Below are 14,384 nucleotides of genomic sequence, written 5' to 3'. Positions count from 1 at the left end.
TTTAAATCTTCATAGATTCTTCACGATTACTTTCCCAAAAGGTTAGAGTAATTCTCACTTCCATCAATTTCCTCAAACTTTTCAGCACAAAATACTGACAGTATATTTAGTTTTACGCAAATAAAACAGGTAATTGTTTCTATGTTCATATCTCTTAATACCAGTGGGAATATACATCATTTCATGCGTTTGAACATTATACAATTTCTCTTGTGTGAACTAGGGTTGCAAATATTTTACCCATTTTTATATTGGGTTATTTGTATATTTCTTATCAATTTTAAGAGGTCTTTGCCTATTAGAGTTATTAATTCTTTGTTCTATGTGTTTCAAATATATTTCATCCAGTCTATCATTCAAAAAAAATTTCTTTATTGTGTCTTTTGCATTAGAGGTCAGAAATTTTTCTGAAGCCAACCTGGTTAAAATTTTCTTTTGTCTTACCTTAAAAAGCCTTCTTTACTGCAGGATTATACAACTATCCTCCAATTGTCTTTCTAATACAGTCATAGTTTTTATTTGCTTACTCTACGTTTTGATTTTCAGCTTGAATTTGTTTTTGTATACAGTGAGATAGTGTCAAGGTTATTTTATTCCAATGACATAACTATTGGTTGCCACCTCATTTATTTAATAATCTACCTTTTCCCATCGAAGTCAAAGGCTCTCTTTTCTTGTGTGTGAGGAAATCAGCCCTGAGCTAACATCTGCCAATCCTCCTCTATTTTTGCCGAGGAAGACTGGCCCTGGGCTAACATCTGTGCCCATCCTCCTCCACTTCATATGGGACGCTGCCACAGCATGGCTTGCCAAGCAGTGCGTCGGTGCGCGCCCGGGATCCGAACCGGTGAACCCCGGGCCGCCGCAGCGGGGCACCCGCACTTAACCGCTTGTGCCGCCAGGCTGGCCCCAAAGGCTCTCTTTTTAATGCCCGGAGTTCCCATCGACAGTAATTCTGGACACTTGTTTCTGTCTCATTCACCTGTGTCCTACAGTAGCACTGTGCTGTTTCTATCGTAGCACTTCATTTAGCTACCTTTTAATATCTGGTAGACAAATTCCTCTCAAGGCTTTTTCATTTTTCTAAATTTTTACCAATTCACACAAATTTATTTTTCCACATAAATCTTAAAATCATTTTGTCCATTCCAAGAAACCTGGATTTCGCATTGGCATTGCGTTAAATATACACCTTCACTTGGGACGTACTAATGCTTTTTCCCAGGGTCACAGCTCCGCTTTGAGGCACAGGGAAGTCCCGGAAGTCAGTCTCCTCTGGGCGGAAAAGGGGCCGGAAGCGCAGGCCCGCGCCCTTCCTGGGGGGCGCACGGAAGCTCCGCCCCTCTACGCGAACGTGCAGGGGGTGCTGCAGTGTCTGCGGTGGGACAGAGAGGCTGGGCCGGTGCCCCTGCGGGCGTCGCCCTCCCGCCGTTCTGCAGCCGGAAGGGGCAAAGAGGCTCCTTGGCTCAGAAAAGGGAATTTTGGGAGTCGTGCACCATTAGTTTCTCAAATGCTGAGCATTTCTTAGATTTGTACGTACTTTAACAATCAGCAAGTAAATCTAGTTGAGTGTAAAAATATCATTCTCTTTCAAACAACCCAATAATTTTTCTTCTGACTTGGTTTCTTTAGGGACCTGATTGACAATACAATTGTGTAAATCCAAATCCTTCTGAATTTAACTTCGAAATATCATCCTACTATGATCCTTTAAGTGAAGAAATCTAAGAACATTTTCTCATTTCCCCTTTTCTGGCAAGAATGATAGAAACTTAACTGGAACCAGGATGGTCAACTTCCACCGTAAAATTTTTTTTGGATTGCCAAATCAATGCATGTTCATTATAGAAAATTTGGAAACACAAAATTCCCTGTAAAAATGAAAGACACTCAGATTGCCCCACCCACAAATAACTACTGCTGAAATTTTGATTTGTATCTTTCATCTTTCCTTTTAATAATTTCTCTGTACATTATGTACATAATTTTTTCTTTTAGAAAATAATGATCATATACAATTTTTAGGAGCCTTCTTTTTATACCTCATGTATTGTAAAGTTCATTCTGTTAGAAGAAAAACCTAGGCTTTTATGTCTCCTCTTCCACCTTGGGGTGTATCATATTCCTTTTCACAGGAACAGTCTTCATTTTCAATCCAGTCCATGCTTCTCCAACAGGAAAATGAGCTAACATTATTTAATGAAAGGATTAATGATGTGTAAAATGTGAATACAAATATAATGTAAGTTACACATCCTCCAGATGAAATAGGAAATAAATTACTGTTTCTAGGGTAACATAATGGTGTGGATCCAGTCGACCAAATAGGCACTTGAGATAACTGTTCACAGCCTTATTCTTCAGGCCAAGCCTACTATAGCAGGTCAGAACTCAGCTCCCAGAGATCAGGGAATATATCTAAATCATGTGACACCATGCCAATGGAAAAAATCCCCTAGGTAAGTGCGTGTGGAGTGTTAAGATATTATCACGGGCCTATTTCAGTGGAGAACTTTGTGTAGGACGTTATAAGTGTCTCTTATAGTTGTGGTTATCACACCAATTTATTGAGTATTTCTCCTGAACTGTTCATCTGTTGTGGAATATTACATGGATAGGATGAAAATATGAATAAGGAATAGGGTCACACACACAAAGATATAGCTCACCTAATTTTAAAGGAGTTCCACTCAGCTAACGTCCACCAAGTGGCTTGTATTAGTTTTCTACTGCTGCATAGCAAACTAGCACAACAGTGGCTTAAAGCATTCATTATCTCACAGTTTCCATGGGGCAGAAATCCCCATGAATGAAACTGGGTCGAATGAAATGGAGTCCTCTGCGTCTCACAAGACAGCGATCATGTGTCACCAGGGCTCCATTCATTTCTGAAGGTTCTGGGGAAGAATCCACTTCTAAGCTCAGTTGGTATATTGACAGAATTCATTTCTTCTCATGCTTTTCACTTTCCCCCTCCATCTTCAAGTTAGCAATGGCAGGTTAAGTCCTTCTTATGTTTTGAGTCTCTCTCAACAGTTCTTCCTCATTTCTCTGTTTTTAAAGGCTCGGGGGCCAACTTGGGTAATCCAGCATAATCCTCCAGTATTCGTTTCCTAGAGAGCTACAACAGATTACCATATCCTGGGTGGCTTAAAACAACAGAAATTTGTTCTCTCACAGTTTTGGAGGCCAGAAGTCCAAAATCAAGGTGTTGGAAGGGCTGCTCTCTCTCTTTGGAAGCTCTAGGGGAGGACCTTTTGCCTCTTCCAGATTCTGGTGGCTCCTGGCATTCCATGGCTTTTGGCAGTGCCACTCCAATCTCTGCCTACATCTTCACATGACCTCTCTCCTGTGTTCTGTGCCCTCTCCTCCTTCTGTAGAGACACCAGTTACTGGGTTTAGGGCCCCCCTTAGTCCCACGTTGATTTCCTCTCAAGATCATCCTTAACTAATTTCATCTACAAAGACCCTGTTTCAACATCAGATCACATTCTGAGGTTCTGGGTGGACGTGAATTTTGGAGGGGGACACATTTCAACCCACTACACCTCCTATCTAAGGTCACTGATTAGTAACCTGAATTCTATCTGTAAAGTATTTTTCATGTGTAATTAGACAGATTCAGAGATGTGACACTGAGGCTGAGATGGAGGACCCACATTCTGCTTGCCACATGGTTTCTGTCTATCATTTACCAACAACAGGATTGGAATTTTAAACACATTTGTATCGAGTGACTTTTATGTACCAGGCAGTGTTCTAAGCACTGGAAACATAGTGAATGAGACAGACAAATCCCATCAACCAATAGATACACAATAATTACATCTGAGCTCGTAAAACATGTTATGAAGAAGGGTGAAGGTAAGAGAGAGCAAGGGGCAACAGGAAGTGGTTTTGATGTGGCGATCTGAGGAGGTGGCGTGGAGCAGAGGCCTTGAGGGAGTGAAGTGGCAAGGGCTGTAAGATCTGGAGGAACAAGCCAGTGCACAGGCCCTCAGAATGGGCGGTGTGAAAATGCTGCTTCCCATCTCCCCAGAGATGCGGATCCTGTAGGTTGATTTGGGGCCAAGGAATCTGTTTTTATCCAAGGTCGCAGGGATTCTAATACAGGGAATGCTGAGGTTGAACTTTGAGGGCCGGTGAGGACTTCCATATTATTGAAAAGTCTTGAGCAGTGAAGGGACACTGTAGGATTCATGCTTTACAAAAATGGCTCTGGGGGCTGGCCTGGTGGTGTAGTGGTTAAATTCACGTGCTCCACTTGGTGGCCCAGGGTTCACATGTTCGGATCCTGGGTGCAGACCTACACTGCTCATCAGGCCATGCTGTGGCAGCATCCCATATACAAAGTAGAGGAAGGTGGGCACAGATGTTAGCTCAGGGTTCATCTTCCTCAGCAAAAAGAAGAAGATTGGCAATGGATGTTAGCTCAGGCCCAATCTTCCTCACACATACACACCCAAGAAAAACAAATGGCTCTTGTAGCTGAGTGGACAGTGGCTGGCCTGGGATGGCAAGAAGACAGTCAGGAGACTGCCACGGTCACCCAGAGAGAGATGGAGTCTGAGGGTCTTTGGTTTCATGCCTGCCTTGACCTGAGATTTTTAGGCACGCAGTGCTCTCTCTGTCTAAACACAGTTTAACCAAGACTGCTCCTTCCCAGTTGGCTCTCTCTTTGTCTTCTGCCTTCCAGTTCAAATTACTGAGTGACCCATGACTCATGCCAAGAGCTATATCCCCACCATTACTCGTGGTAAACCTAAGTCTCCTTCCTGCCAAATCCAAGGCCTTTCCTGGCCCAACTCTCCTCCTGACCTGCAGGGTCACATGGCACCACCCTCCCCTTGCTGGTCCAAACTTCTCTCACTGCTTCTCTGGCCCCTACCTCCCAGGTGACTCCTCCCCTTCTCCGTTCCCTGAGGGATGGTTTTCCATTGTGCAGGAAACTCTAGAGCACTCAGTGTCCCAAGAGCTGCTGGTTTCTGAGGTTCTACAGAAAAAAGGAAAATCACAATAATGAGCCTTGCATGATGCTGTGCAGCCTTCGACAGCCCATTCTGAACTCCCTTCATGAAGCGAGGTCCTTCCTTGCTGACATGTGTCTTTCCTTCCTCCTGCACCACCCCACCAGACTGAAGTCCAAGGAGTTCCTGCCGCCAGCTGTGGACCCAAGTCAGTCCTTCATCGTTACCGTATACCCAGTGGATTCCCTGTCGTTGCTGAAGGTAAGATCCAAGCTGCCAGGCACGAGCCTCAAATACAGGGGGAGGGCCAAATGTCGGGTCTGGGTTCCCCCGAGAACCGAGGTTTGGACAGGATTTGCTCGTCTGCGTGTTTGACTGGTTTTAAGCATTTACAGTGTTCTCGGGGATGCTGCTCACACGGGAACAGTGGCGGGTGGTGAATAAAAGGAAAATAGAGTAGGTGACACAAAATATTCCTCAGTGTGGAGCATGTGTGCGTGTGAGACAGAGACAGTGGGTATGGCGCTGGGGTTACTCTAAGGAAGCGCCGTGTCACGCCTCGTCAGGTGTGCCGACGTCTGCCCCACTCCCACAGTTTCCCAGAACGATTCTGGCCAGCAGGGTCTGTGAGTCCCTCCTGGTCTCATACAACCCACTTATCGTCACGGTGAAGGGCTCACCTGAGCATCTCCCTGGTCAGCAGGGAGGATGAGGTCCATCCCTGAGGGACATCCCTGAACCAGACAGTTCATTACTGAGCTGCCCAGAGCTGAGCCTGGAGTGAGAGTCCGTCTTGGAGATACTGGAGGCTGGTCTTCCGTGGGGACTGGGTGTAACTGACAAAGTCACAGCTTCAACCAGGCAACACAGTTATGGCACGACCCCTCCCAGCCACTTCCTGCTATCCAGCCGTACAGCATTTACGCATGTTACGGGAACCCAGCAACTTACATAAGTGGAGCCACAGCCAGAGCCAGCTCCTGGGGAGGACCAGGATAGTGCCCCATTCCAGGAGGCACAGCGGTGGCTGTGGCAGATGTAGCATCTGTTGGCACCCCACTCCTGCCCCCCCTTCTTGTGTGGTGGATGCCACACACGGCACAAGTGTATAGACAGCTTCCTCAGAGTGACAGGAAGGACAGCTTTCAAGAAGCAAAGCAATGGTAAATGTGCCAGCGTTGACTGTGCACCCCGTCTACTTGTGATGGGGTGGACATGCTCAGTCCTCTTCTCCCTGATGTGCAGCTGTTGAGTGTGCCTCTAGAACATGTGATCAAGCAGCCTCATGGCCACCTTATCACCATCCTGTCTCAGGAATCCCAGTCAGCCATGATTCTGTTGTTGCCACTCACTTGTGACAGACACTTGTCATCCATCATCACAGTTAATCCTGCTGAGAATTCTCTGAGACAGATCTTTATTATTTCCACCCTGGTGGCCAAGCTTAGGTAATGATGCCCAGTTCGCCTCCTAAGTGTGGGCAGAGATTGAAGACCCTGAGGGCTCATACTTTCCCCACCCCACCCACTGCAGGACAAATTGTCTTCTGCATTCAAAACATAAATACCAAATATGCACAGATGGCTTCCTAGTGCAACAATAGTAATATTATAGGTTTGGGTCTCTCAAACATTTCTATACTTAATTCCAAATCTTCCAATGTTGAAAAATGCACTCTCACTTAAGAAAAGTAGTTACCTTTCCAGTCAATTTACACGAATTTACCAAAACTAAATAAATAAAAAATAGAAACTCCCAGGTCCTGATGACTACACTGGTGAATTCTACCAAATCTTTTTTTAAAAATAATAACAGCTGTACACAAACTCTTTCAGAACACAGGGGAGGAAAGGAACTGTGCTAGCACATGGATTATCTCATTTAACCTTTACAAAAAGCCTCACAGGCAGATAATTGTATTATCCCCATTTCACAGGGGCAGAAATAAGCACAGATCACTACATACCCACTAGAATGGTTTTGATAGAAAAGATGAACAATACCAAGTGTTGGTGAGGATTCAGAGGAGCTGCAGTCTCCTGCACTGCTGGTGGGGCTAAAATAGGAACAGAAAGTGACACCTTATCAGCAAGCAGTGTGGCGGCATCTTAAGTTAAATATATACTTATCATATGACCCACCTTCCCACTCTTGGGTTCTTACCAAAGAGAAATGAAAACCTGTGCACGTGGAACATGATGTATTTCTTTGCTAGGGCTGCCATAACAAAGTACCACAGACTGGATGGCTTCCACAACAAATTTATTTTCTCACAATTCTGGAGGCTAGAACTCTGAGATCAAGGTGTAGCCAAGGTTGGATTCTTCAGAGTCCTCCTCCTTGACCATCTCCCCTACATCTTCACATGGTCATCCCTCTGCGTGTACCTTTGTCCTAACCTCCTCCTTGTATGAGGACACCAGTCATATTGGATTAGGGCCCACCCTAATGACCTCATTTAACATTAATTACGTCTTTAAAGACCCTGTCTCCAAATACAGTCACGTGCTCAGTTACTAGGGGTTAGGACTTCAGCATAGGAAATCAGAGGGGACACAATTCAGGCCATAATACCACAAGGATTGGGAGGAAGGATCCTATCCCGCCAGAGATCCTTTCCCCAGACCCAGGAGCCCCTGAGGTACCATTACTCGAACTGGACTAAAAATGGACTTGATTTTTGTTTAAGAATAAGCGCAATGCCAACAACTTCTTTTTTCATTTTATGAGTTATTGTTTATGCCCTCACAGGGAGCACGTGGGAACCAGAGATCACCTGGGTTTGGGTGAGTTTGTAAACTTACTGGAGTTATTTTATCTGTCTGAAAAATAGCTGTCTACTCATCTTAATTAAAATTACTTAGGAAAATAATTCATCTGTAATGGGATATTTTAAAATACTGTGAAGACACGATAGAAAATAAAATTGTTTCAGTTGACATTATTGACATGGAGGGCCATTCGTGTAGCTTATTGCACTTACCTTACTTGAAAAATTCTAATAAGTTTTCTCTCCATTTTCACAACTGACATCTGAACTAACACACAGATATAAGCAATGCTCATTTGTTTTCTCTTTCTGTGACCAGTGCAGCACTGTGAGGCTGGGCGTCCTCTTAATGGTTTGTAGTGGTGTTGGGTGAGGTCAGGGCTTGTCCTGTGGACTCTTCTTGAGTCAAGCACTTGCTTAGTAAATACGCTCGCTGATGGCAGGCCTGCCCCAGGGACAGCGCACACAGGCCAACCCAACGTGCACACGGCTCTCCACCTTCAACTCACAGAGGCAGAGGCGCCCAGTGTACAGATCTCGATCCGGGTCCAAGCACACATTTTAAAGAGTAACTCTGTACCCATGACACAACTGTGTGCAGCCACGAAAAGTCATCTTCTCCTAGAATAATATTGAGTAAAAGAAATATACTCACGGCATGAATGTAAGTTATATATTCTTTGTTCTCTACAATATTTACCTGAGGATACAGTGAGCACGTTTTACCTTTATCACTAAAAGCTACTTCTAGAAAACATTTTCCTCTGTTTTAAGTGTTTGGATATTGCATCCGTACCCTCTGATCTCAATAACTTTTCATCTAGTGCCATTTAATACCATTTAAAATAAAAGTAAAATTAAAAAGAACAAGACATTTACTTGAATCTCACCTGTCAAACACACACACACACACACACACAAGCCCCTCTCTTCCAGATCCTCCCTGCCCTCGCCATCTCATTGCAGGGAACGCTAACTGCTGAGCAGGGTGTGGGAGAGGCTGCTCTGGGTCCCCACAGGGAACTGCCCCGCCCCCACCCAGCGCAAAAGAGCGCACTGGCTGCTGCTGTCTTGGCCCGGGCTCTCTGGTGGGCCTTTGCCATGACCATGAAGGTTATTCTGCTGACAGAGCAGTCAGATGGCCAAGCTGGGGACGGGGACTGAGAGGCATAAGCCCAGAGACAGGGACAGAATTCAGGGAGGGGATGTGAGGGAGGCTCTTCTCTCTTGCTCAGAAGCTGGACCCACATATCATGTTTGTGTGAGCTGCTCAGGGTTCCTCCGGGGACCACTTAGACCCTGACTGATAAGGGCACACGGCAGCATCCTGGGCCATGATGAGTCAGTGCACCAAGCTGGTTTTAGTCCTTCCAGCCCAGTAGCCCTGGATCATGGGGAAACTATTAGATGGAGTAGGGGGAAGTCTTTAATACCTAATGTATTCTTAAAAATCCTAACCATAATGCATGCTCATGTACCACTTAAATACAATAACAGCATATAAAATAAAAATATTCTCTACCTCTCTTCTGGAATACCACCTCAAGAGTACCATTTTAACACAGAGAGTCGAACCACCACACTTTTTTTCCCTATGCACATACAAAAAATTCACTCGCATTGGAAAGTTATGATACCATACACATTAGTCTGAAGCTTCCTTTGTTATTCCCCCAACAATATATTAATGGACAACTTGCATGACATTATTTTGTGAGGGACCAGTGCTGGTTCCCCAGCATTGTAGCTCCACAAAGAGACACAGACACTACCCGGAAGTCTGTCTCCCCTTGGTGGGGGAGGGGCCCGAAGTTCCAACCCACACTCCTCCTGAGTCTTGCTCAGGAAGCTCCGCCCCCAAGTGAAATCTGCGTGTGGGAAGCTCCAGCATTCTGGGCCTGAGAATATTGGGCCTGGGTTCTGGGGGGCGTCACTGTCTCTCCATTCTGCAACCCAAAGGGGCAGAGCAACTCACTGTACAACTCTTTAGGAGACTGGTTTTTAAAGTCTATAGATTTTGAACATTGTTCTGTTAAAAGAAAAAATATGATGTGATATTGTTGGGTATAAACTATTCCATCTTTGAAATGTATTATATTCCTCTTTGTTGGAACATTCTTTCATTTTCGATGGCTTGACTTTACTTCCCCAACAAGAAAATGAGCTAACCTTGTTTAATTAAAGGGTTAATTGTGTCAAAAGGATTACACTAACACAGTGTAAGTTCACAAATCTTCTAGATGCAATGGGCAATAAAATACTATCAGTCCATTTTTGTTGCAGAAAATATTTCTAGAGTAACCTAATAGTTTGGATCCAGTTGATCAAATTGGCACTTTAGACAACCGCTCACAGCCTCATTCTTTAGACCACACCTACTCTAGCAGGTCAAGTTTCAGTTCCTAGAGATCAGGGCCTTTGTCTGTCTAAACCATGCCAGCAGAAAAAACATGTCCACTCAGTTGGTGGCTGGGTGTGTGATGATGTTAGTCACAGGCATATTTTAGTGGAAAACTTTGTGTGGGACTTTATAAAATGTCTCTTTCTAGTGATAGCTATCAGACAGACTCATTGGGAGGATTCCTTCTGGTCTATCTGTTGAATGGTTGTGTAGAAATTGACTAAATGGAATGAGTATATGAATAGAGAGTAGGCTCCATCACACAGGAGGCTACTTTTTTTCTAATTTTAAAGGCGTTTCACTCGTCTAAGATCCACCTTGTGGCTTGTTTTAATTTTCTGTTGGCGGATGGAAGCGTCTCTTTGCACCATCCCACCAGCAGGCACGCAGGGTCCTTTCTGCATGAATCTTATGGCTGTTTACTGTTCAGTCAACCCCCAAGCACTCAAACAACCTCCCAGGAGCGGCCTGTTCCTGAGATTGTGCTGACACGAGGGAAACCACATGACAAGACATTCGTATGACACTTTGCAGCCCTCAGTGGCCCTCTGCGCACTCCCTCCCCGAGGCGAGGGCCTTCTGCGTTGACTCGTGTACCTTCTTTCCTGCCCCATCCCAGCAGAGTAAAGTGGAAGCAGTTCCTGCCACCGCTGCCATCTATGTCTTTTTGCTCAAGTCAGAGCTCCACCGGTGCCAGCGCCTCAGAGGGCATCCCAGAGAGCGCTCCATCACTAGAGGTAAGCCCCGAGCTGCTGGTCACAGAGCCTCACATGCAGGGCCGGGAGCCCAGTGTGGGGTCTGAGGCTCCCCCCAAACTGAGGTGAGGAGGATCCTCTGGATGGCCTGTTTGACTGGTGGCCAGCATTTAGTGTACCCAGAGATGCTACTCAAATGGCCACATAGGTGAGCAGGGGACAGAAGAAAAAGTGCGAGACAGGACATATCCGTGACTGTGGGACGTGTGTGTGTGTGTGACAGAAGCAGAGGAAGCACAGAGACAGGTTACTAAAGCTGGAGCCTCCTGTGCACGCTCTGGCGAAGTGCACCGCTATCTGCAGCCAGCTCTGAAACGCACCGCACAGGGTGCTGGCGGACAGTCCCGTGGTGAGGGCGCAGGACACACGTCAGCAGTGGCGCAGAGCGTTCTCCGACAATCCTTCGGACCCTTCTGTGTGTTTGCAGCTTTCTATAATGTTGGGGAATAAGTGTGTGTGTAGGGAACAGATGGGGAATAAACAGGGTGTGTGTGTGACTTATGATCAAAAAACAGAGCATGTGAGTGTGCATGTGAGACGCCCGCAGAGGTCAAAGGCAAATTGAGCGAGGAAGCCTGTAAATGAGCACGTCGCTGAGAAGTGCTGATGACACCCAGGACAGGTGTGTGGGCAGGACTGGGTGGCCCCAGCCAAGGTGCATGAGGCAGACCCTCACGTGGACGCAAGCTCAGGGGGAACAGCCTTGCGAGCAGGGGAGTGTAGAGAGCTGTGGAGGACGGAGCGGAAGGCAAGACTGCCACAGGGCCTGAGGGTGCACAGGTCCTCGCACACCTCCTGGGCGCTCCCTTCCAGCGTGACTTATGCCGCGAGGGGGGCCTGCACGATTCGACTCCCCGTCTCTTTCAGACAGTGGGGCCCATTTTCGCTTCCGTAGCAGCAGAGACTCAGAAGGACGCACTTGAAGTCTAGGCTTTGTCCTTGACTCCATCTGGAGATGAGGGGCAGACCCCAGCCCTTAACCCCACTTCCACATCCATAAGAGTCTGACGCCGGCATCTGGCCCACACCCCGGACCCAGCCGGGGACCTTGGCTCAGCCGCAGGCTTAGTCCGGAACCTGTGTCTGATCCGGCTGCCCTGATGTCCCCCGGCTGCCCCCTGGTCTCCCCTCTCTGCAGGTGACTCCACGGCCAGCAGCTCTTAGCAGAGTGATTAGGAAACTAATTGGCACTGGGAAGTGTCCTTGGGCTTTGACATCCTAGAGACCTGGGTTCCGTTCTAGTGTGGAGATGTTACTGGTGTTAGAAGCTTGCGGATGCTGCTTAAACCTCTCTGACGCCCTATTTCTTCCTAAGGAACTAAGGGAATGTTGACATCTACTTTCCAGAGGAGGATGCGTGTGCAGATTGAGTGAGGAGCCGTGAGCACTGCTACCGAGGGGCTGGCTCGGAGTGATGCTCAGTCAGTGGGAGGTGCCTCCCCACCACACACACTTGTTCTGGACCTTGGTGCACAGAACTGCACTGGTCATGACCCTTGGGTGGGGACACAGACTCGCCGTTGCTCTGTGCGTGACCTGCTCTTTTCATTTACTGACACTTTAGTTATTCATTTTTGATAACAGAAGAAGCACCACCACCCAAAAAGGCAGGGTCCTGATGGCCTCCATCTGCTTATGTGGCCCCTCTGAGTCCCCGCACTCACTGTGCACTTCACTCTCTTGTTTTCCTTCCAATTTTGTTCTTTAGATTGTACGTGTTCCTAAAAAGTGCATACACTCCGTACATTGGTTACTTTTTGTTTTACAAAAAGGGCATCGTGTTTTGGAGTCTTTGGGGGATCACCTATTTCACTTAATACTAAATAGCCAAGACTCCATACTGTGTGTCAGTGGGCTCCATTTGCTTTTGCTTCTGTAACATTTCTTCCCATACCACATTTGCTCATCCCCTCTGTGGGGGAAGAGCCTCGGGATGGTTTCCAGGCTTTTGCTCCCAGGTGGGTGCTGCCACTGTTGGAGAGTGCAAGGGCCGACTCCTAGGAGTGGAATTGCTGTGTATACGAATGTTAGCTCTGCAAGACAAAGCCAAGCTGTTTTCTGAAGTGCTTGTACAATTTACACTCTCACAGCAACGTATAAGGAATCCCATTGATTCATATCCTCTCCAACACTTGGAATTGCAGATTGCGTGGCGTGGACCGCCAGCCGACTGTGGTCTCTTCCTGCATTTCCCTCGTGATTAGTGATGCTGAATGCATGTTAGCCGCATGAGTTTCCTCCGTGTGAAATACTTGCTCATGTCCTTATCCCGTTTTTCTCTTGGGGTCTTTCTGCTTTTCTTATAGATTTATATGAGTTCTATGTATATTCTTGATACAAACCCTTTGTCAGTTGGGTGACTTACAGATAGAGTGTCATTGCACCACTTGACTCCATGTTTAATTTAACATGACATTTGATGAACCAGAGCCAGGAGTTTCAATATAGCCACATTTATAAATATTTATAGATAATGCTTTTTGGTCTTGGTTAATAAATCTTTCACCCAAAGGCATAAAACAGAGTCACCTATACTTTCTAGTAAAAGCTTTAAATTTTTTATTTTCGAAGTTGAGTCCTTACGCTATCTACAGTTTATTTGAGTGTGTGGTGTGAGGTTGGGATCCAACTTCAACTTTTCCCATGTGGACTTCTATTTTTCCAGCTCCATTCATTGAAGAGTCCCTCCTTTCCCCGGATCTAACAAGCCACCTCTGTCCCCTAACAAAGCTTCATACATGCGCATTTGTGAGTCTATTTCTGGGCTCTCAAATCAATTTCATTGGTCAATTTGTCTATCCCTGCACTAATGCCCTATTGTCTTACTTCCCACAGCTTCCTAAGTTCTGATAAGCAAATATTCCCTTTCTGTCTTCCAAGAAGGATCCTAGTTATTCAAGGATCTGTCTGTCACTAAGTCCCACTCTCTTCTGTCTGGTGCTTCCCACCCTCCACATTTCTGGTGTCCTGATGTCAAAGCCTTCTTGCCTCCTGTGAGGTGGATGAGGCCAGCTGCTGGCTGTGCGGGGTCAGCTAAATGTTCCACAGGTGGACTCTGATCCACCTCCCCCATGCTCAACCAGACATATCGCCCATCCCTCACCGCTCACGCCTGCCCCTGCTGCCTACCATGTCTCTGGGTGCAGAGCTTCTCCAGCCTTCTGTGCAGAGGATGGCTACCTTCAGCTCAGCATCTTCCTCCATAGCCACTTAGTGACAGCTGTCTGTGCTCTGCAGAGTCAGTTACTGCTCCTGCATCTGTTTTCCTTCTTCTAAAACTGTGTTTTAAGCTTTTATCTGCTCTGCTCTCCTCTCTGGCCGTCTATGTCTTTGTGAGCTTTGACTTGTTTATGTTTGCATAATTTTTTGCAGATATTTGCAGTGGTGTTTCTGGAGGGACTGTGTAAACAAGCTTGTTCAGTCTGCTGTGTTTAACTGGAAGTTGTTACCCCTGCATTTTTCTATTTCTTCTTCAGTCAGTTTTGGCAATT

General features: G+C 46.2%; 1 protein-coding gene across 1 annotated transcript in view; it reads left to right on the top strand.

Annotated features, from left to right (window-relative positions):
* The window catches only part of LOC101394765 (putative palmitoyltransferase ZDHHC11B), a 61,635-nt gene that overhangs the window by 35,686 nt on the left and 11,565 nt on the right, over positions 1 to 14,384 (top strand). Inside the window, exons 11-13 of the mRNA XM_087443083.1 lie at positions 5,135 to 5,228; positions 7,719 to 7,753; positions 10,758 to 10,875. Coding sequence (XP_087299209.1) covers positions 5,135 to 5,228; positions 7,719 to 7,753; positions 10,758 to 10,875 — 247 coding nt within the window. The remainder of the gene's footprint in view (positions 1 to 5,134; positions 5,229 to 7,718; positions 7,754 to 10,757; positions 10,876 to 14,384) is intronic.

This window comes from Ceratotherium simum, chromosome 18 (genome assembly GCF_057802395.1).
Source record: "Ceratotherium simum simum isolate JZ-2026a chromosome 18, ASM5780239v1, whole genome shotgun sequence".
Lineage (NCBI taxonomy): Eukaryota > Metazoa > Chordata > Mammalia > Perissodactyla > Rhinocerotidae > Ceratotherium > Ceratotherium simum.
This window is presented reverse-complemented; position numbering and strand designations above follow the sequence as displayed.